This window comes from Mustela nivalis (assembly GCF_964662115.1).
Source record: "Mustela nivalis genome assembly, chromosome: 4".
NCBI lineage: Eukaryota > Metazoa > Chordata > Mammalia > Carnivora > Mustelidae > Mustela > Mustela nivalis.
This window is the reverse complement of record NC_139023.1, coordinates 125,419,804-125,441,560: the sequence shown is the minus strand read 5'-3', so window position 1 is coordinate 125,441,560 and position 21,757 is coordinate 125,419,804. Positions and strand designations below refer to the sequence as shown.

General features: G+C 37.5%; 1 protein-coding gene across 5 annotated transcripts in view; it reads left to right on the top strand.

Annotated features, from left to right (window-relative positions):
• Positions 1-20,127, top strand: part of PDGFC (platelet derived growth factor C) — a 201,962-nt gene extending 181,835 nt beyond the window's left edge. For all 5 annotated transcript variants that reach the window (XM_082727761.1, XM_082727763.1, XM_082727765.1 and 2 more), the window contains 3 exons: positions 5,819-6,026; positions 10,975-11,192; positions 17,333-20,127. In XM_082727761.1, the coding sequence (XP_082583887.1) occupies positions 5,819-6,026; positions 10,975-11,192; positions 17,333-17,449 (543 nt within the window). In that variant the 3' untranslated portion in view covers positions 17,450-20,127. The remainder of the gene's footprint in view (positions 1-5,818; positions 6,027-10,974; positions 11,193-17,332) is intronic.
• Positions 20,128-21,757: the final 1,630 nt, after the last annotated feature.

Sequence of the window (21,757 nt, the reverse complement as noted above, 5' to 3'; positions counted from 1 at the left end):
TTGGCATATAACGTTGTGTGAAAGTAAGTTGTAAAATGTGTCAATTTCATACATTTATATACTGCAGCATGATTACCACCATACCATTAGCTAATACCTCTATCACATCCCATGATGATTCTGTTTTTGTAGGGAGAACATTTAAGATCTCGTAAGATCTTTGAAGTATATTGTACAGTGTTGTTGACTATAATCACAATGGTATGTATTCTCCAACACTTATTAATTTTTAACTGCAAGTTTGTACCCTTTCACCAACATCTCCCCAACTCTCCCAAACCACACCCCTCCCCACTGCCCGTACTAACTGCCATTCTATTCTGTTTCTACAATTTCAACTTTTTGAGATTCTGGAAGTACATACAGTACTTGTCTTTCTCTCTCTGACTTACTTCACATAGTACAATGCCCTCAAGTTCCATCCATGTTGTCACAAATGTCATAATTTTCTTCTTTCTCCTGGCTGAATAATATTCCATTGTAGATATACACCGCATCTTCATTACCCATTCATCCGTGATAGATGATTGTTTCCATATCTTGGCTATGCTGCAGTAAACATAGGATAAATATTTTTTTATATCCTGTTTTCATTCCTTTGTATATAAATCCAGAAATGGGATTGCAGATGATATGGTAGTTCTCTTTTTAATTTTGTACAGAACCTCCATTTTGTTTTCCATAATGGCTGAGCATATTCACATTCCCAGAAGAGTGCCTAAGGATTTTTTGGAAATAATACCAAAAGCACAAGTGACAAAAGCAAAAATCTTCCAGTGGGGCCATATCAAAACAAAAAGCTTCTGCACATCAAAGAACCAGTCAACCAAATGAAAAGGCAACCTGTGTAATGGAACAGAACATTTGCAAACCATATATCAGATAAAGTGTTCATATCCAAAATACAGCAAGAACTCATACAAGTTCAATAACCAAAACCAAACAAACAAACTGATTTTTTAAAAAATGGGCAGAGGATCTCCATAGACATGTGCTTTTCAAAGCAGACATCCAAATGACTAACAGTACATGAAAAGATGCCCAACATAACTCATCATCAGGGAAACAAATCAAAACCATGATGAGATATCACACTTGTTTAAATGGCTGTCAGGAGGACAGGGGATGAGTGTTGGCAAGGATGTGGAGAAAATGAACCCTCTCGTCTCTGACAATTATATAGAATTCTTAAATTTGAAACCTGGAAAGAAACTAAAAGGTAACTGAGTTTAGCAGCTGTTGCTTTACAGAGGAGGAAACTGAGGCTCAGAGGGGTTATCATATCTGCCCCAATGCTCTTCCCTAAATCTGAGCAGCTCCAGGATTAGAGTCTCACCCTTGATGACTCTCACCCTTGATGAGGGCTCTTCTCCCATGTCATACGGTTATTCAGAATGATTTTCACCAAGAAATTTAGAAGACCTCATTTATGTCTAGGACCTTTCTTAGTACATGACCTTGATATTTTAAAAATGCATTATCTGACAAGTCACTTCACTGCATAGAGATTTTAGATCTCTTCCTGTCCTTTCAGCCTCTGTCCCTCCAAGTAACATACCTGAACCTCTAAGCTGGAACTAGACAGCCACCAGGTTGTCACTGCTACTCTGAACGTAAAGGCAGAAAAGTTTTTTTGTTTTTTTTTTTTTTCCTGGCCCACTAAGGGTGTTGATCTAGTTTATGTGACAGAACACCAGGAAACTGTGCCTTCCATTACTGACCATTATCATCCACCAAATAGCCTTAGGGCAACCCATAACTTAGTAATAAGTATCTCTTTTCATGGTGAATAGAAGAGAGAAGAAGTGGAGAATGTGCAGATCCAATTCAACCCAAGACACTTAGCCCAGTGTTAAGTATTTTTAAATACAAAAGATATTGTTGGAATTCTTTAGACACTCAATTTCAGAGAAAGAGCTATGACTTCAACTAAAAGTAGTTTTTGGTTAGAGGAAAAATTAAAACTTAAAAATATCAGAGGGCATTTTTCCCCCTCTGACTTCTTTTTTCCATTGCTCCCCCTTTTCTCTGAGAATCCCTTTAGAGGTCTTAGAAAAGCAGAACTACAAAGGTTAACAGCTTGGTGGTTCCTTGAACCAGTGGGCGTGGTTAAGAGTCATGAGAAAGCTCTTAAATAAAAGCACTGCTTTCTCTTAGAAAGATTGATTCTTAGAATCTAGGGGAAGCAAGCTGATTATCCCCTCCAGTTTTGGGGTGGGGACTGCTCTGTGTGTGTGTGTGTGTGTGTGTGTGTATGCTTGTATGTGTGTTGTTACCTTTTTTAAAAACATCTTATTTCAATTTAAATATTTAGAAACTTGTAAGTTTATGATGTTGACCAATATATGCATGTGGTAATGTCTGTTAGATTGTGTTCTTCCAATCTTTGTCCTGTCAGGAGATTGATATTCTAATATTTCATTGAATCCAAGGTATACATATTTTGTTTGTTTGCTATTACAGGCTTATTTTGTTTCACTTTCTTTTGTATAAATACTTTGAACTTTTAGCTCAGCAATGGTTTCAGTTGGAACTTCTCATTGCTTCAAAAGTAATGCTCTATGCAGAGACTCTCAAAAAAATGTGGAAACAAAATAAGCCAACCCCTACTTGCATTATAGTCTAATGGAAAATAACTTAAATAACAATTTAATATCATACTTAAAATATACATCTGCACTCTGACCTTTTAATGAAGAATATGTTTTTGTTTTAGCTTTCTACGTTTACTCTTGGTGTGCAGATCATGACACATTTGGTTTGTTTTATATCGTCATAGTCATGAGTAATAACTCCGTTATTCTTTGAGTATTACCGACCCTTCATTTTCACTTTATATAAACATACATTTTGGCTATCTTTTAAAAATTTGCAAAACATTTGCATTAACCTTTTCACATTATAAATTTAATCAGTACTATCAAATTGGTTGAATTAACAGTGAAAGCTTTTATTAGATAATTGTTTATTTATATCCATAACATAGTTATCAACTGTAATAATACTCTCTATCAAAGCAATTTTGTATTTCTTGGACAATTAAAAAATACTGGGAGTAAATAGAAATGTATTACATTTGGTTTCTACTCTAAAAAGTTAGATAGAATAATTAAAAACATCTTAGTGCTAATAATATTTTAGCCAGACCCTTGATATTAGATCTTTACACTAAGAATGAAATCAGCTTTGACCCAAGACTGCCACATTGACTTCTTCTCATTATGTTGTATAAAAATGCTTCCCTTCTTGTGGGCAGAGAGGACTCTGCACCCCTAAAGCTATGAGGCCCAGCAGAGGTTATGCCTGCCCCACAGAACAGTGATCCTTTTGGGGGGGGGGGCACTTTCTAATTGACAGAGCAGCTTCTGCTTTTCAAACCATGTGCTCACGGGATAGCCCAGAAAGGAGATCTTGTTATTAATGAAATTTTCATGGATGAATCATGTTTCGAGCAAGACTGTTATAAATGGCAAAGATTTACTGTCTGGATCACAGGAGGGAGGGTTTTGCATATGGGGGAAGGGGAGCCATATTTAACACGGGTAGAGGAACAAGGTCTGCGATGAGTATGACATGTGCAGTAGTTAGTGAAGAGACTGGATTGATTGGAACAAAATGTGCATGTCTTTGATGAGTAGAGGATTAGATGGGAAAGTTGAGCAGAGGTCAGATTGTGAGGATCCTGAGTGCAGGGTAAGGAATTTGGATTTTATCCTCCAGATGAGAAATCACTCTAGGCATTTGTCCAGATTCATCACATGATCAGTGATAACTTATTTTAGGTAGATTAACCCAGTGTTATGCAGCAGAGAATAAAAGGAATAAGGAAAGACTAAAAGCAGATCAACAGAGTTAGCTGCTGCTATAAATAGTACATTGTTTCCAGTATCTGGCCCAGGATCCAAGAAATCAGGATGAAAGGAAAAGCTTACATGATAGTTATTTAAATTATTATAACAAATGTTATAACTTCTATTGGATCTCTAAAAGGAATATATTTATTATAAAAATGTAAAAAATAGGACATGTATGTTATGTATTTATGTATATTAAATCGGGGCATATTTATATAGCTTGGGGATGTTTTTGTCACTTTCTACATTGTAGGCATTTCTTTTGTTGATAAAAATTCTTAAAGGACCTCATTTTTCATGATTGTACGCTGTTTCAGTTTGAGTACAGTGCAAGTAACTATTCCAATATTGTAAGTTTAGATTTGTTATCAACTTTCTGTTATTGTAAATACTACTGTAATGAACATGAGTTGACATAAATTTCCTATTCCACACTCTTCCTCTCCCCTCCTCTGCAAAGTTAGTAATAATAAATAAAAGTAGTAAGTAATAAAAAAAAATAAGTTGAGCATCTGTTCATGTATTTGTTTTGCCTTTTGTGATTTCAGTTCTGATCTACCACTCCCTACCTTTAGTCTGTTTGTTAAAAGTTGGTGGTTGTGGGGGCAGGTTTGCCATTGAACTTTCATTGAAATTATTGCCCATTTGTGACTAACCATTTAAAATTATGTATTTTAATTTCTTGCTCTATACCTTGGCATTTAGATTATTTTGAATTTCTATTTCAAACAACACTGTAATGAATATCATTGCATCTATTTCCATGTGCACAAATAAAAGTATGTAAACCTCAAAAGTGAATTGCAGAGACAGGGATCATATAAATCTTTTATCTATATATCCTGTATACATCCATTAAATCAACTGAATTGGTTGTATCAATTTATGCTCACTTCTGCAGGCAGAATAGAGAAATTCCAATTTGCCCACATCCTTGGCAGTCTTTTTCTTTGAAATCCTTGCCACTATCACATACATGAGATAGTAACATCTCCTTTTTTGTATGTGAAATAAGACCTCACTTTGTTTTGCATTTCTCTGATAACTAATGGATTTTAGCATGCTTTTATATGTCGACTGGCCACTTAAGCCTCTTGTCTGGAATTTGCTCATTCTCTATTGAGTTGTTGGGTGTTTGTGTATATGCTGGACACTCGTCCTGTGACAGTCATGTCGTTCCTCAGGCCATTCTCCCAGTGTCTGTCTTTTAATCCTGTTTGGGGCAAATGTATCAAAGTTATTTTTTATGGTTTGGGTATTCTCCGTCTTGACTAACAAGTTCTTCTTCAACGTGAAAGGCTTATTGCTTATATTTTGTTCTAATTCTTCATGGGTTAATTATTTTATATTAAATTTTTAATTTGTCTGACACTCATCTGCATAACTACCTGGTGATTTTCCAGATGGAGGAAAATAAAAAGTGAAAAACAAAAGAAAAATTGGGTAAATGGTGTTATAATTTCTACTGTAAGTCCCTAATTGAACCATAGAGACATTTTCCTTTTTCGTTAAGCATCAGATATCCACATCCGGCATGGTTTGTGATAATGAAGGTTAATGTCTTTCTCACCGACTGCACAAAGATCTATTGGAATTCATCTACATGAACTTGCACAAGAAATTATTTCTGATTTGGGTTGAATACAATTTCAGTTTCTTTGCATTTTTAGCCTCAGTTTACCTTACTTCATGCCTAAGTCCAGAAGAAACAAATTGTCATTTTTTTAAAAAGATTTTTTTTATTTATTTGACAGACAGAGATCACAAATAGGCAGAGAGGCAGGCAGAGAGAGACGGGGGAAGCAGGTTCTCTGCTGAGCAGAGAGCCCAATGCGGGGCTTGATCCCGGGACCCGGGGTTCATGACCTGAGCCAAAGACAGAGGCTTTAACCCACTGAGCCACCCAGGTGCCCCATACATTGTCATTTTTAAAACAGTTAACGTAAGATTCATTTTACTTTCAGCAATTCACAGAAGCTGTGAGCCCGTCCATGTTACCGCCTTCAGCTTTGCCACTGGATCTGCTTAATAACGCTGTCACTGCCTTCAGTACCTTGGAAGATCTCATTCGGTATCTTGAACCAGACAGGTGGCAGTTGGACTTGGAAGATCTATATAGGCCAACCTGGCAACTTCTTGGCAAGGCGTTTGTTTTTGGAAGAAAATCCAGAGGTAAGTTTTCTCTTCGGATTAGAACCAACACTGTTTAATTTTCATAGCAATTTTAGTGTTTCGGATCCTTCTACCATAGCTTCTAAGGAGTAGAGTTTAAAATTCTTCCATGATATGTGTAAATAGCCCATTGTTGTAACATTTGGGCATATTTACACACTAAATAAGGATGCATACAAAAAGAAGCAATTATAATTCAGGGGGTTTAGAAGATTAAAAGAAATACTTTTGCTGAAAATTCTTGCCATTTCTCTTCAAAAATACCATTTTGATGAAGTCCCCTGTTATGTTTCGTGAGAATCATTGCTTATTCACATTTAATATTTGGGGTATATTGATTTGTAGATTCAAGAGAGATTACCTTAGCTGCTAACCAGATTTGGGCCTTAGAAAAAGGGAGAGATAAAAATCGTCACCTACCATGTCCCCGATGGTCATGGTTATATCCATTTCCATCTCTTAAGCCTACAGACTTCTACAAATAATATGGAAAATAACAGTGGCTCATCATAATATAGAACTAGGAGTTTTCAAGACAGGATCCAGAACAAGAAAAGAATGACCGAAGGGTACCCATACCATGATAATTGTTCTCTCTATAAATTTGCTCTGAAATGATCACTTGACCCTATAAGCCTATCTCCCTCCAAGAGTAAAAGTGTTGATAATGAAGTTTAATTCCATGTGATCAAGAGATTGGAAATAACGTTAACCAAGCCTTCCCTAAGGTTAGCTAAGTTTTCCAGTAACATTAAGTTTGGAAAGTATCCATATCAGGCACAAATGAAACAGTAATAGAAATAATTGGCTAATTCTAATGCCCTCAAAAAATCCATTTCAGGGTCTCAGAAACATTGCAGTCTACCCAGGGTCACTCTAGAGAATGGAATGACAGTCTGGAGAATTTATATGGAAGGAACAATGTTTAGTTAGGTTGAGCAATTCGCAAGGGCAGATTGCACCAGACTGGTTCTTCTAAATCCTGTCAGAAAGAAACCCGATTCCTGCCCTTTCCTGCTAGAGTTGCAGCCCTTCTGGATCAAGAGCTTTAATCTCAACAGGTCATGTCCAGACTTGCCCAACCACGGTATTTTGCTATGCCAACAGACGTGGTTTCCTTTCAGCAATATTTGAAATTGGTGTTCAAGTACATGGGCAGCCGAATCCTGTCCAGATGCTGAAAGCTGTTACATATTTATAAGATTTGATCTTGATGAATAACTTACGAACACTTCCCTTCCCTCCCACTTAGGAACAGGAAAATGAAGATCTGCAAGGCTAGCTGAAACCCTTGTGAATGGAGGCTTTGTTAGATTTGAAGTAGATAATCATGTTGATCTGGAAGAGGCAAAGGGAGTAAACCAGGTTCTAAGCTCAGATCTTGTTTTTGACAGCTGATCTCAGAATTCAAGTCTAAAAATCTTCCTCCCAGCCATGCCCTTAGGCCCTGCACCTTTCCACCTGGTGCTCAGTGACGATATGGCCAGAGGCTAGCATATATTTAAAAGCATCCAGCACAGAACCAGATCTTTCAAATATTCCTTTAGCACTTTCCAAATTGAAGCCCTTTGCAGTTTGCCAAAACTATTCACTTTTTAAGCATACAGTAAGTGTGAGAAAAGCAGTGTATATTTTTGGAACTCTACATAAACTAAAATGCAGGTGTGGGATAACATCTCTATAGACAAAACCAACTCCCCTCCCGAGAGTCTTTCTACAAAGGAACAAGGAGTAAAACGTTTAAAAGCTCCTAATTAGACATCGAAATTGATTTTCCACAGAATAAACATATCACAGTGTTACAACATTCATCTTACAGAGACCACCCTCAGATTGCATTACAGTAATAGAATATCCTTGAGCTGAATATCTTAAAAGAGTAAGCAACTAACGAAGGAAAATGTACCCATTATTTTTTTTTTCAGTCCGCATTAGCTTTTATAGTAGAACTTGCAATATTGGTGAACCTGAACAAGAAAATCTGCATTAGGAAAACGACTTCAAAGGGTGCCTTACTCAAAACCTTCATTCTTTAGAGAGACAAACTAATACATGTGTTGTCTTAGGAAGTAGTTACGGAAAAGAAATAAAGAACCTAAACATTGATTTTTATTTTTCAGATATTTTACACAGGGAAACCACCATAAGACTATAATTAGGTTATGAAAAAAATTTGTGTTGGATATGATCTTTCTTTCTCTTTTTTGACCTTTTTTTTTTTTTTTCATTTTTCTTATGCAGAAGTTCTGTACAATTTTTGGAGAATTTGTGACATCAAATTATAGTCACATGACTTATTTTAATGAGGCTTAGATGAGCTGGAAGCCTTAGGAGTAGGAAGCTTATATTTCAAATAAGATATCCCAGACTGAAAATCCCTAATTGCAGTATGTACTGCGTTTGGGTTTTTCAGTGTTTTTATTTTGTTTTGTTTTGTTTCTTTCCTTTTCTTCCTCTGACTTAGGGTTTTCATTCATACCTTGCTACTGCAGAAAAAGAAAAGACCTTATTTTCTAAGTCAGGCTTACCCAGTACTTAAAAAGGGCTTTTGACTGTTGTGTCAAACATGATAAATGAGTGGAAGCTAAGTTGCAAGTGTGTTTAAATTTTCACATTGTAGCAGGTATCATAACTCAGTTCACTGGGGAAATCTATCTAACCTTTTATTGTGGTTAAGTAAACATTTTAAAGTGAACATATACAGTCTCATTTTCTAGTTCATGAAATAGTGTGTTTAAAACTGAGGTAGATGAATATCCTTTGAAAGCGGAGAGCTTCGTTCACATTCTAAAGAGGTATAAATCTTAAATAAGCATTGAAAATTTTGGCAACTGGCTTTTGTATTGTATGTGTGTTTTTGACTTTCTAAATCCTTCTTGCCCAGAGAGTAACTTCTAGAGAAAAGATTCAGATAAACTCACAAATAGCTTTAACAATGAAAGAGCAGTATGTACATATACTAATAGTTCAGCCAAATGAAATCAGGTGAAATATGTGACATCATTTAACTCAATTATCTCATTACTTTTTTAGAGATAAGTTGGTCTTTTATGACACACAAAAGAATGAACTCATTTCCTCTTAAATATTTAAAAGCTTTCCTTTCACAGGATCATTTTTCAGATGAAAGGGAAATCTTTAAATACTCAGAACAGTGATTTTCTATTGAGTTGGGAAGCAATTTTTTAGCTAAATAAGTTGTTGAAATGAACCCATGGAATGAGCATTTCTTTAGCATTTCCCTACACTTGACCAAGGTTTTAGTCAACCCTATAGCTGACTTGTGCTTATAATTTACAATTGCATATGTATGATTTACCATACATTTCTTGAAAATACAGTGGCTTCCTTTGACAGTTTAGAAAAACTTGATCACACATATAAGTATAAGTAAATGTATAAGTATAAGTAAATGTAGAATTGTAAAACAAGCAATAAGAAAACAAGCATTTGATTCTTAATCACGTTCTCATTTTAAAATTATTTTCAAATATTAACTCTTAAATTTTAAAACTGGAGTACATAGTGCTTATTATTACTTAAAGCCATCCTTAGCCAGAAAATGCTTCTTTTTTTCTTCAGTTCTTATTTATAATGTTTCCAATATTAGTGAAAAGGTATTGAACCAGATTTATTCTATTAGATAATATTTAAAATTTTAATAAAATCTTCCTTTTGGGGTGGCGCCTGGGTGGCTCAGTGGGTTAAGCCTCTGCCTTCGTCTTGGGTGGTCATGATCTCAGGTCCTGGGATGAAGCCCCACATCAGGCTCTCTGCTCAGCGGGGAGCCTGCTCCCCCCTCACCCCCTGTCTGCCTCTCTGCCTACTTGTGATCTCTCTCTGTCTGTCAAATAAATAAATAAAATCTTTTTTGAAGAAAAAGTTTTGATGAATTGTATGTATGTTATCCAAAACTCTCCAGTTTTATTGGAATTGCTATTATTTGAATATTTCTAGGGAAAAAGGGGCAAAGTTATAAAGCAGAAATTAAAATTACAGGATATGGTAATTAAGTACTATTCATGTTTTATATAAATTCATATTAAATATGAAATGCTATTTTGATATAAATTAACTGAGGCAAGTATCATTTTGTAGTTAAAAGCAATGATTAAGAATTCACTACAATAGTCTGATGAAAGAATATTTTTGTTTGGTCTTCACAAGTAGGTATACTTTTCAAGAATAAAACACTACATAGTTAACCAACTATTCTCTAAAAAAATAGAGAATCATTATAAAGTAGACATCTTTTTTATCCTTTAGAAGGAGAATAGAAATCTGAAGGCACCTAGTTAAACTGAATTTCAAATGTTCTGAATTACTCAGGGCACCAGAAGCAGGGGTCTTCAGCAACCTCAGTCCTTTTAAAGTGTATCATTTTTTTCATTCATGGTCTACTCAGCTGTCCTCAAAAATTCATTTCCTTCATGCCCTTTTTGCATTTTCTGAGTCTCATTGCCAGGAAAATTATATAAAGTCCTGGCAGTAGGTTTCTGTAAGTTGTTCTTCATTAATTGCCTGAGCTTCTAATCCTTTTTAAAAATTGCATTTGTTTTCTAATCCAAGCATTTATCATTTTACATTCTACTCTTCCCTTCCAATGCTCTCCTTGTTTACTTTTTTATGAGGGTTAAAAGGTGTAGTGCTCTTTTTCTGTGTAAAGTTTCCTATTTATAGCTCTCAACTGTTTTGTTGGCTCTGTTCTTAACACTGCACAATGGCACCTCTTTAATGGACAGTACGACATAATGAACCTTTGTTGACTATAAAATGAAAAGTCCAAGTTGCGAGCGGCAGAGCCCCAAAACCTCATCAAAGTTAGAAGGGGCTTTGTTGGGCGTAGTGTCGGTGAAACAGATTTCTCTATGGAAAGATCTTGATGAAGTAGATTCAGGCTCAGGGCATAACCATGTTATTTTTCTTTGCTTTCTTTTATGCCATGTAGTGGTGGACCTGAACCTGCTAAAGGAGGAGGTACGACTCTACAGCTGCACACCGCGTAACTTCTCAGTGTCCATAAGGGAAGAGCTAAAGAGAACCGACAGCATTTTCTGGCCAGGTTGTCTCCTGGTTAAACGCTGTGGTGGGAACTGTGCCTGCTGTCCCCACAATTGCAAGGAGTGTCAATGTGTCCCAAGCAAAGTCACGAAAAAATATCACGAGGTAGGTATACCCTTTTCTTCTCAGGTTCCTTTGCACCTTAAAAAAAAAAAAAAAAGATGACAAAGTTGTGTATCTGAAATGAATTTTTGTTTAGGAGAAAGGCATAACCTTCATGGAAAAAGAACAGATAAAGTTGGCAAAATAGTTCATGTTTTCATTTTTTTTTTTTTTTTTTAAATCAGGACCTTGAACTCTAAAACCCGGGCATTGAGGATTTAGCAAGCTTGTCCTCTGATTGTATGACATGGGTGGTCGGTGATGTTTTCATCTGTCATACAAAAAAGAGTAAATGTGTTTGCAGGGGGGGAAAATGAGTGAAATTTTTAGCTTTACACATTTCAAAATATGAAGGGAAAATATTTTAAAAGACAGATTTGTCTCTGTTGGAGAAAGGAGATCTTTGATACTTATTTTTCCACTTGGGGCAATACAGGAACACAAATCCCAAGGCGACATATCCACAGTTATACCATTCTTCCTATTATTCGTGTTGCCCCAAATAGCATGTTAAGCCTTTTATGGATTTCTTTTATCTCTATTCTATGGAATAAGGAAAATGTAAATACTAAATGTTAGTAACTGTGGAGAAAGAGCACAAGTAGGCAGAGCAGCAGGCAGAGGGAGAGGGGGGAGGCAGACTCCCCTCTGATCAGGGAGCCTGAAGTGGGGCTTGATCCCAAGACACTGGAATTATAGAGGTAACCTTAATTTTCACAAAACATTTACATTATACCACAGCGAAATCGGCCCTTCTGACTTCATTTCTGTATAACTTTATCTCATTACTTTGTATTTTTTTCCACTAACCCAAAGAGTAATAAAACATAAATATCTGCTTAATAAAATCATTTTTCATGTGCATAAGGACATCAATAAAACCCTTATCTGTTAGCTAAACTAAAGCTGCCTGGGGTCCTAAAGGGCACTTTACATAGCAGGGCTGGAACCCCCTCACCCCCCACCTTTCACCAGTATTGCACTACGAGCTGATAAATAGGGACAGAAGCACTGGATCCCAATCTGCATGGAACACTGTTTCCATCCTAGATCTACCATTAACTTGTAACCATCAGCAGGATACTTAACCTCTGTTCAAATAAATGTAAGATACGATAACCTCTTAGGTTTTTCCCAGCTGTGTTATTCCCTGACAATCAGTCAATTGCCATTTTTGGAAAGTCACATCCTAAACTGGCAGTCTGTGATTTAAAAAAAAAAAAAAAGAAAGAAAGAAAAGAAAGAGGACTGTTTACCACCAGTACTCATGTCCTGCTTTCATTTCTGCATTCCATGCTTCTAAAGACCCTGTGCTGGGAACGGTCTCTTCTCCCCTTTCACGAAGGCGATGATCATGAGCTTGGTGGCTCAGGTTGCTCCAGCCAGGCTGTGCTCAGAAGCCCGCCTTGCTGCTGCTCTATGAACCCGGAATCTGAGAATCAAGGAAAAACCCCTAATATGGCAGTTCCAAACAGACTCAATAAAATGCCTTAAAATCGAGGCAGGCATTAGAACTGATTGGTGACTAGAAAGGCTGTGATGAGAACAGAAATTAAACGAGAGTGAACTTTCCTCACCTAAAATTGTCTAGTTGTGGACTTTCTGAAACATATCCCCATTAACTACAGTGTATCCCAGGACCCGGAAGTAGCCAGCAACACTTGATTTATAGTCTCTATCTTAGAGCTATAAAACCCAGACTAGTCAGAGTAGCTTTTTTAAATCAGCTTATCAGATGCCGAGCCTACGTCATGTTTTTGGTCAGCTCACTCAGTCCTCAAGTTGAGTGGATCATCATCTGTTCTCTACTTACAGATTTCATTTCAAATAACATTGGTTTTAGGGTTGTTAAGAAAGTTGCCACAGAATGTGTGGCATCTGTTTAGTGGCTCAGATAAAACTCTTGGGAGGAAAGACTGTGGGCCATGCTTGTGAAACTCCCTGGCCCTCTTCCAGAATGACATCATTCCTTATTCTGTAGTCTTTGGGTGGGACGGTTATATATGCATTATCTGTACATACACACAGACAAGTATGGATGGTTATCTAATTGTGTGACCACCTAAGACAAGTTTCCCACAGATATCTCTAATGCATGTGTGTGGGGAAATACTATACTCCACATTTCTCACAAATACCTCCAGTTAACAATCATGTCTTAATTTTTTATAATGCTTTGTAGGAATCATTAATTTTTCTGTGATAGGTTTTTATTAACAAATTACCTTATGAAAAAGAAAAGGGCTTTTATCTATTTGGTGTAATTGATCATTTCTGAGCCTAGATTTTTCTCAGTCTGATGTTTTGGAGGTAAGTTCTGAGTTTAGTACTACTGCTCCTAAATAAATGAAAATTTGGGGGAGTACCTGAGTAGCTCAGGCAGTTAAGTGTCTGCCGTAGGCTCAGGTCGTTATTTCAGAGATCAAGTCCCTTGTCAGTCTCCCTACTCCTCAGTGGGGAATCTGCTTCTCCTTCTGCCTCTCTCCTGTCCCTCAACTTGTGCTTTCTGGTGGGCTTTCTCTCTCTCTCTCTGTCAAATAAATAAATAAACTCTTAAAAAATAAATGAAATTCTTTTAAGCATTATTTCAAATAGTTCTAAAATCATTAAGTTACTGAGTACCATTAATGTGGATCTAAAGACTAAACTCATTTAAAGTGAAGCCTGTTTGGGGCCCTAGTTCTTTTTGATGACTGTTGTTCCAGTTTTCAGTTGAATGATTATTCTACCTCAGGGAGAACACAGAAGCAAAGACAGAGTTTAGACACTCTAATTTTTCTCTGCTTCATCTATCTCTATTATACTAGCTTCCCTAACTATTAAGCTGAATTAGATTCCTTGTGTCACTACAGATATTACAGTTGTTGTTTTGGTTCCTTTACCATTTTCAGTGGGTTCGACCACGTACCGAAAATAAGTCTAGAAAATTAAAAGGTTCATAATATATAGGATGATATTCTTGTTACATGTTTTGATATTATAGGATAATCTTACTGTTGACAAGATTCTTATTGCTTTTGTATTGATTACTAGACACTGTTTGTTGGAAACCGTTCCCCCCACCCCAATTTACTTAATGATTTTTCTGTCTCCCCAATAGGATAGTTCAGAAAGCAAGACTTTACATATAAATGAACTTGGTATTACCTCTTCCTTGAAACATTTCCTACTTTCCTGCCAGTCCACCTTCTGTGCCTGTGTAGAACTTGAGAGATCGCTCAATGAGACAATTGTTGCTACTTCATAATTATTATTTATTTTTATTTTTTTTACCAAATTGAGAACTAAGAAGCAAAGATCACATTATGGTTTCATGCTTAAAAAAACAGACTCCAAAGCCAGACATCCAGCTGTTTAACCTTGGGCAAATGACTTTATCTCCTGTGCCTCCCATACCTTTGTGTTTCAAGTGAACACCTAACCCTCATATCCTTTTGTGAGGGTTCAGAGAGCTGACAAAACACTCAGAACCAGGTCTGGTACATTTCAGGCTGTTAATCCGTGTTCATCTTCATTCCCCGTATTGTCTTACTTTTCTTGCATGGATTTGTTTTGGGTAAAAAATATATATCTCAGGGACGCCTGGGTGGCTCAGTTGGTTAAGCAGCTGCCTTCGGCTCAGGTCATGATCCCAGCGTCCTGGGATCGAGTCCCACATCGGGCTCCTTGCTCCGCGGGGAGCCTGCTTCTCCCTCTGACTCTGCCTTCCACTCTGTCTGCCTGTGCTCGCTCTCTCTGACAAATAAATAAATAAAATCTTTAAAAAAAAAAAAAATATATATATATATCTCAGTGACCTTTCTCTAGTAGTGAGGCCCATCTCCCAAAGTTCTGTCACACCCCAAATTTAATGGCACTTTGCGCAGTGTAGGCAGTGGTACATGTTGATCTATTTCTTGATGGTTCTTTCTATACTTTATCTAATCTCTTCCATCCCTGATTTTAGTTTTTCCCTGGATTATTTTTTTCATGGGTTTGTAATTTTAGTTTGTAACTCTCTTTCAAAGTTGAGTGAAATGTGCTTCCGGCTTCTTTGTTTTATGGAATCATAAACTATATCCTGAAAACTGTCTACTTTCACATGATCTGGGACCTGTTGGTCATTTTCCAAATCTGTCTTTCTCTTCCCAAATCAAAACAAAATTTTGGAAAGAAATTAAGAAGGAAAGCCGTAATTAAGCCCCCTCCCATGTATTAGAATGTCTCATCTAAGATTTAGTATCACTAGAACATTCTGAGATTCTTCTGCTATTTGTAAATTCCACAAAGATCAGTGGATGAAGGCTGGGGTTGGGGTGCTTTTATTGGGTGATTGCATCCTGACGTAAGTATTTCTGTAGGAGAGGACAATTGTAGAATCATAGCCTGGCATGGCTGCCTGTTAGGACTGTATATGGTAGCTTCTCTAACCCTTACCTTTTATAGTCATTTTCTCCCCTACTAACTAGGAAAATGTATACAAGTAGGGATAGGAATTAAAGCCGTTGACTAGGCCAATATTGCAGTTTTTCTGCACTCAGCCTCATTTCAGAAACAATTTCTAACAGAAGTTTGAAAAGGGATAACACCAGTATCTAAAGACTAGTTAGCTTTGATGCCACCTCAAGTTGTTCAAAACAGTAAGTCAGGTACTGACACCTAAGATGGGATTCATAGTTTCATCCTAAGATAATACAGTCTTAGTAATTTTTGTTCTAGAATTGTGAGTGTAACAGAAAATCTGCTTTAAAAGTTTCCTGTTTCTCACAGTTAGCCCAAGACTTTGCAGTTTAGCTCTCTAGGAAGAAAATTACTAAAGAAGTAGAACATATGGCTAATAATATAGTCTGAGTTTTTATAAAGTTATTATCTATCACTGTAACTTTAATAATTCATCTTTGGCCCAAGTGCAAATACTGGTTATGTCCCTATTCTCTCTAAAGCTTCTGTTCACTCATGTGTAAAATAGGAGTAATAATTCTAAATTACTTCACAGAATTCTTGTGAGTTAAAGTATGTAAAAACATTATTACAGTGCCTGGTACCCAGTAAGCATTCAAAAAATGTTAGCTGATTAACCTTTGATATGACCACATACTCTAAATGCGGTATACATTCTCTACTTTTCTCTTTTAAATCTTCAAATGGAACAGTCATAAGACTTGACTTGTGGATTAACGAATATTTCCGAGAAGGGTATCCTTTAGAAGGTGCTCTATGAAGTTATCTTTGTCCTGCCCAGAGAGCAGAGCAATTAGACCACCTCGTACTATTATGTGCTCTGGTCTTCGTTCATAATCTGAACAAACACAATTCCCGAAATGTTATTGTTTCTATTCTAAGAAGCACAAACACATATTGAATAGGTAGCTCTTAGCAAATACTTCAGATAATCTTTTATAGAATCCGTATCTGTGTCCTCCTGCCACAGTGTTAAAAAGAAATATCTTTAGCATCGGAGTCTACTTTATGTTTTTATTAAAAAGCCAGACTGCACATTAACTTCATTTAATAGAGGCATCATTGTTATTAAAGCTCAGCCTTCCCTACAGTGGGCAGTAGGATCCAGCTGCCCATAGTTAGCTGGGACGGAGGCTGATGTCTATGAAGTACATCTAATCCGTCGCATCAAGTTTATAGAGGACTTGAAGTGTAGCCAAGAAAATTAATGAGTGGTATAATGGAGCAAACTCAGCTGTAGCTGATCGTGTTTCCTTCCGTGGTATGGTAGTATTTGTATTGCTTGGAATATAAATATTTGTTACATGTGTGAAAAAAGGAATGAGTGAAAGAAACCAACAAGCAGGAAAAAGACTGGGCAGTCGTGGTTTTCGAATACTTAATCAAGGTGACATTCTCTGCAGTATTGTCCGGGGAGTAAACTAAAGAGCACACAGTAAGACTTTGAACCTAAGGACTGTTCTCTGTCCTTCCGAGTGGCTGGTATTAAAAGGCCCTTTCTTTTTTAAAAGCATGCTGATCATTTAGGATCTCTCTGAGGGGTCGGGGAGCGTGTTCATGATGCCTTCACTAGGAAATTCAAAATTTTGTCCAAGTCCTCGTTGGGTCCCATGATGCTTTCCTGAAATGTTACTTGCCCATGAAATCCGAAGTCACAGACGTTGGTTGATTTTATAGATGGCTTCTCCATTGTTCCCTTTCAGGTCCTTCAGTTGAGACCAAAGAGCGGTGTGCGGGGATTGCATAAATCTCTCACAGACGTGGCCCTGGAGCACCACGAGGAGTGTGACTGTGTGTGCAGAGGGCACACAGGAGGATAACCGCGTCCGCCAGTGCAGCCTCTCCCAGAGCAGTGCAGCTCCGCGGCTCATCTGTTCTAGAACTTGTGCATTATCTCCCAACCATAATCTCAGTTGTTTGCTTCAGGGACCTTTCATCTTCAGGATTTGCGGAGTGTTCCAAAAGAGGAGACACCAAACGAAATTGGAAGTTGTGCAACAGTTCTGTTGAGAGGAGGCCCGAAAGACAGGAGAAAAGGTCTTTGGTCGCAGAAACAAAATGAAATGTTGTCCATCACTAGCTAGTTATAAAGTTGCCATGTCCTTACTCAGCTAGCTGTGTTGTTTATCAGCTGTCTCCCCATGGCTTAGGCTAATGTCAGTACAGGAAAGAACTGTGCACACAAGAGTGGCTGATTCTGTTGCCTTGCTTAACTCTCAAGCTCCGTGTTCTGGGCCTCAAATCGCAGAAACCTGGAATTGTTTCCTTAGATCCACATATATAAACCAGAGTGCTCTATGTTCTACAAACGTGGTTCTTAAAAAAGAACTCTGTTGCTATGAATCAAACTTGTGTCATGCTGATAGGAAAGACTGGATTTTCCATATTTCTTACTAAAATTGCTACCATTTAGAAGAAGAGAACTACATTCATGGTTTGGAAGAGACAAACCTGAAAAGAAGAGTGGCCTTATCTTCACTTTATCTATAAGTTGGTTTATTTGTTTTATTGTGTACATTTTTATATTCTCCTTTTGACATTATAACTGTTTGCTTTTCTAATCTTGTTAAATATATCTATTTTTACCAAAGGTATTTAATATTCTTTTTTATGACAACCTAGATCAACTATTTTTAGCGTGGTAAATTTTTCTAAACAGAATTGTTATAGCCAGAGGAGCAAAGATGATATAAAATATTGTTGCTCTGACAAAAATACATGTATTTCATTCTCATACGGTGCTAGAGCTTAGATTAATCTGCATTTTAAAATACTGAAGTGGGAAATCAATAGAATTCGATAAGTCACAAAGACTTTTTGAAAATAAATGATCATATCTTCTACCCCTGTTATTGGAAATGCAAATAAAAAGCAACATACAAACATAGGCATTCAGATACAGTCGTGAGTAAACCCTAGCCCTTCCTTTGGGAAGTGTGAGCCTAGCTCAGAAGAAAAAAAGCACCTTGAAAAGAGACTGGACAGCTCACTGATAAAGCATACCCTGCTGTCCTGTAGGAACACATCCTATTTATTGTGATGGTCTGGTTTTATTATCTTTAAACTCTGTTCCATACCCTTGTATAAATACATGGATATTTTTATGTACAGAAGTATATCCTTTAACCCATTCACTTATTGTACTCTCTGGCAACTGAAATGAAAATCAGTAAAATACTTCGCTTGTACAATGCTTAATATTGTGCCTAGGTTATGCAGTGACTATTTGAATTAAAAATGTATTGAATCACCAAATAAAAAAAGAAAATGTGGCTATTTTGGGGAGAAACAGAGCGTGTGTGTATGTGTGCGCATGCACAGGCATGAGCGCCCAAGATTTGTCTCTTGAGCTCCAAGACCAGGAAAGAGATCAAGTTTCATGTTAACCGTGATTTCCATCATGCAAGGGTCTGTGTCAGTTCAAAAGACAGGTAGAAAAGCGCCCAAGTTTCCCTGTCTCTTGTCTCCGGTGTTTCGGAGCGGTTTTCTTTTTCTCACTGGTATCTGGTAAATTAAATTGCACCTGACTTGCAAGTTTCATGTGATTTTATGAAATGCTTAGCAATCGATTATACGGCAGTATGAAACAAACAAACAAAAATCTTGTAACTTCCCCCCATCTTCATTTTCAGTGGTCGATATTAAGTGGGGTGAGCATGAATGGATGGGACACACAGACTAAAGGTACCTCCACAGCCCGCTTCAAGGGTGTGGCTGCTCACCTTCAGGGCGTATTTCCATTCCAGGCTTGTGTGTTAACCTCTGCCTTTCTGCCTGGCCCAGAAGGCTGGCGCCAGGGCCCTGCTGTCTTCAGACTCCTCCTCTAGGTCTGGGCAGTCCTCTTTCTGGGCATTTTCCCACCCAGCCGTCCTACCCCATGCCCAGCCACCTGGGGAACAAATAAATACGTATACACATGCCGTCTTACTGACTCACCTTTGCATGGTTCTGTCCCAGCCCCGGAGAGGCGTACTGGACGTAGCTTCATTGAGCTCCGCTGAAAACCCAGCGCAGGGTGTCTCCCTCTTGGTGGTTTACAACTCGCATTAGCATAGCAGAGATTCTACTAAATCTGGCTGTAAATGACCCATGTAACTGCGTGATGCGGCGCCTCCAGCCACTGAACGGAACCCCTTTCCTTCTTCTTTTTGAGTATTTATTTTTTGCTTACTTAAGATGCGAAAAGCCAAAACAAATTGCTTTGTGAAGGTAGCCCCACATGCTGGCGCCAGTGAGCAGGAAGAGGGTGAGGGCTCACGGCTTCATGCTTATTCACACATAGACCTTGTATATTTGACTTGAAATTAAAAAAAAAAAGTCAGCCCAGGTTTTAATGGCACAGGTGACCATAGTTTTCAGAATCCCAAAAAAATATTGTCCATATTGACCACCACTGTGTTCTATGTGATATCTTTGATTTGTGCCCTTTGTCCCTTGCGATGGACTGTTTTGCCACCCTGTGGTTTTTGAAATAAAGACCAAACCTTAATTGGCACAAGGCAGGCTTTCATGTCTAGTTTTCATTTTCTATGTCTCGTTCCCTTTCTCATCGAGCAGTAGGGGTATGCACTTTGGAAAGGTGCAAATGGCAAAGGAATGAGAATTTATACTGGGAAAATACCCTGGCTTGATTTTGTTCTTCTCAGTGCCTCCCTCTCTCCAGGGCATTTACTTAAGCTTGTGATTTGGTCTAAGGAAAGGCAAAAAATACAAGTTGCACTTAACATCATGTATTCAATATAATGAAATATCCTTATTTCCAAGAAGATTCTGACATTTTAATCTATTTTAATTATATATTGTACATGCATTTCAAGTTATAAAAAATCACTATCCTTTACATTCATAAGAAGTAAAAAACCCGAAAATATAATCAATCTCTTGCATTACATCTTATTTTTCCTTCATGCTTCATACGTAATCAATCAAGTCCCACTGGCTTTACCTTTCCAAAAATCTGCTTTGTGTCTCCACAGCTCTGTTTCCATTTCTGCCGCGTCTGCCCTGATCTAGAGCTGCGTGGCTCAGTGCCATTTTGCTGCTCACTCTCCTTTCTCCAGTTGTCTGGCCCCTGGTCTCACTCCCTTCTGATCCCCCCTTCACACCACGAATTGGGGGGGGGGGGGCACTTTCCAACAAATCTGATTATATCACTGGGGTGGAAATTTACAATTGAACTCTGTGAGATTAAATTGTAATTCATTGCATGGCACTCAGAGTTTATTATAATCTCATTGTTTCTACTCATTTTGCACCATCAAGCCTAACATACAGCTCCAGTGAATGAATACACCTAACAGTTTCATGACAGTATCAATACTTGCTCGCATCTCAGTGCAGGCTCACACTGTGCTTTTTCATTGTTCCTGTACTTGCCTGTCTTGTTAGCTTCTTCTCAAATCTCAGCTCAAATGCCACTCCTCAACAAAGCTTTTTTTCCTTGACTCCCACTGGAATTAAGCCATTTCCCCTATGCTCCAGGAATATTGCAATTATACATATTATCCTATTGACTATAATTAACCCGCCCTCCTCTTGGTTTCTCAGACACCTGGTCTAATGAACAAATGATTTTTTTTCTTTTTTTATTTTTTTAGATATAGCAGTGAATATGATATCGAGACCCTCAAGATTCTAAATATGGCTTACAGATGAAAGAATTAGTACATAGGAGTTTGGTATATTTTATTGTAATCAATCCAGTCTACTGGTTTTGTTGGGGCACTTGTCCCCATGATTACAGCATGCAGACAAGAACATCCTTTATCTCTTGAAGTGACATAATGATTTTCCTTGAAACTACATGTTTGGTTTTCCAGTTAATGAGTTTTCTACCAACCGTATCTCAGTTATCACTTCTATTTAAGTTAAGGACATTTAATAATTCGTTTATGTATTATTCATATTTTGGAGACATCCTATAGTATGATTAATTTTTGTGAGTCAGAATTTAAAAGTCTTTAGGATGTGAAATACAGACATCAGCAATTGATGATTCATAGTCTACCTCATTTACCTCCTTTGACTCATTTTGCATCATCAAACCCCATGTACAATTCTAGCGAATACTCACAGTTTCCCGTAAATGCCAATATCTCTGCATTTGCTAGCACAGGCTGTGTTCTCTT